Source organism: Odontomachus brunneus, unplaced genomic scaffold (genome assembly GCF_010583005.1).
Source record: "Odontomachus brunneus isolate Ranch 3 - 2012 unplaced genomic scaffold, Obru_v1 Obru_scaffold_366, whole genome shotgun sequence".
NCBI classification, from domain to species: Eukaryota; Metazoa; Arthropoda; class Insecta; order Hymenoptera; family Formicidae; genus Odontomachus; species Odontomachus brunneus.
This window is the reverse complement of record NW_022639816.1, coordinates 5,634-7,694: the sequence shown is the minus strand read 5'-3', so window position 1 is coordinate 7,694 and position 2,061 is coordinate 5,634. Positions and strand designations below refer to the sequence as shown.

At 36.1% G+C, this 2,061-nt stretch overlaps 1 protein-coding gene across 1 annotated transcript in view; it reads right to left on the bottom strand.

The window, feature by feature from the left end:
• Positions 1–157: 157 nt before the first annotated feature.
• LOC116853584 overlaps positions 158–2,061 on the bottom strand; it is a 4,743-nt gene continuing 2,839 nt past the window's right edge. Inside the window, exon 5 of the mRNA XM_032834707.1 lies at positions 158–419. Coding sequence (XP_032690598.1) covers positions 158–419 — 262 coding nt within the window. The remainder of the gene's footprint in view (positions 420–2,061) is intronic.

Genomic DNA, 2,061 nt, shown 5'->3' with positions numbered 1-2,061 from the left:
ACCACGTATAATAACCTAGGTATATCGTAAATTTACAAAAGGCGTCTGTAAATTCGTGAAAAAGGAAATGCTATCATTTCCACACCACCCTGAGGTAGATAACTTGGCGCGTTTTTTTTAAGTGGTTTCCCCAGTAGGCCTAATCCACTCTCATTATTTAAGGCAATAACTGTTCGAAGTGGCTTCCTTCTGCTTGTAAACAGAGTTCAGCTCTTCGAATTATCTGTTGCGTCGCACGGTGCGCCATGTTCGGCGTGATGGTATTAAAGGCCGCAACAATTGCTTCACGTACTTCATCTTCATTACCATCACGCCTGTGCTCGACTGAAGCTTTAACATAGCCCCAAACAAAATAGTCGAGCACGTTCAAATCTGGCGACCGTGCCGGCCAGGTGATTGGGCCACCTCGACCCATCCACCTTTCCGGAAAACGCGTATTTAAAATATGCCGTATTTGACGAGCGGAATGTGCCGGAGCTCCGTCGTGTTGAAAAACTAGTATTTGCCGCATGTGGAGAGGAACATCCTCCAGAAGTATCGGCAAATCGTTTCAAAGGAAGTGTCCATACGCCTGTCCGTTAAGACGTCCCATAGAGGGTTTTACGAATGGGCGAGTAACGGGCCAGTACTGCTTGCCAGAGTTGGAGTGCTGGCGCAACACTAGGAAAAGGTACTGGCACAGCAATGGCTACTATCTGAATGATAACTAGGGTCCAATGCTCGTTTCATGATCTAGCCCAGGGTTGTTCACCAGTACTGGTACATGAACGTTGATCAGTAATGGGCCAGTGTTTGTTGCAGTCTTGGCACAGTATTAATATCCAGAATACCAGCGTCAAATTAATGTGAGGCAGCCAACTCTCAACCAGAATACTGTTCGCCAGTACTTGGCCAACGCTGGTTAAGATCTAGCAATTGATAAACTGGCATTATAAAAAATACCAACGTCAAACTAATGTGAGGCAGCCGACTCTCAACCAGAATATTGTTTGCCAGTACTCGCCCAGCGATTATTTATGTTTTTGTATAATTACAGGATAACAAGAGGAAAACGAAGGTCTGAGAAATGGCAGGTAATAACTTTATGAAGAAATAAATTATTTATTTCACTTTTGTTTCGAATTATGTATTAATATTATATATATATATTGTATATATTTATATATATATTATTTATAATATATAATATTTGTAATATATAATATTTCTAATATATATTTCATGTATATAGTTAATATTAATATTTAATATAATACTTAATATGTAACATAGAACGAGGTAACATAATAATTGTAAGACTTGACAACATTGACGAAATCGTCGCAAATCGATGTCGGAAACAGTGAAATCCGCTTTTTCCTGTCGGCCGGAACGAAATTGACAACTACGTATTTATTGCAGGAATTATCACGAACTTTCAGGTGTTCCTGCGAATGCAAAGTAAAACGGTAAGTAATCGAAAATTTCAATAGTTTATAAATTGTAATGTAACTTGTAAAATCAATGACATAGCTTCTCAGCTACAAATTCCCTGATTAACTATAAGAGCACAGAGTATATCTAAAGGTTTAATGTATCAAGGTTAAGTAATATCGTCGTGTAATTCGAGAAAAGCAACGTATTAAAAAAAATTCAACTTATATTTTCGGTTCCAAATAATTTTATCATATACGCCCTTATTATCGATTAAGCTTACTTTTTGAAATATTATGTACCCTGAGTTTTCCATTTTTCGCATAATATTTTTACAATGTGATAAATGGAGAATTCAGCGTACATAATGTATGAAAGAATAAGGTGAATCGAGAATAAGAGCGTACATGATGACATTACATGGAACCGAAAATATAATTGTAATTTTTTTAATATGTAACTTTTTTCCGAATTACACGACGATACAACTTAATCTTGATAAATTGAACCTTTCGATATACTCTGTGCTGTTATAGTTAATCAGCGAATTTTTCAATGGAAAGCTACAGTATACAGTTTATAATATATAGTCACTAATAATAGTTATAAATATAACACTTTGATGAAATACAATGTTATATATATATA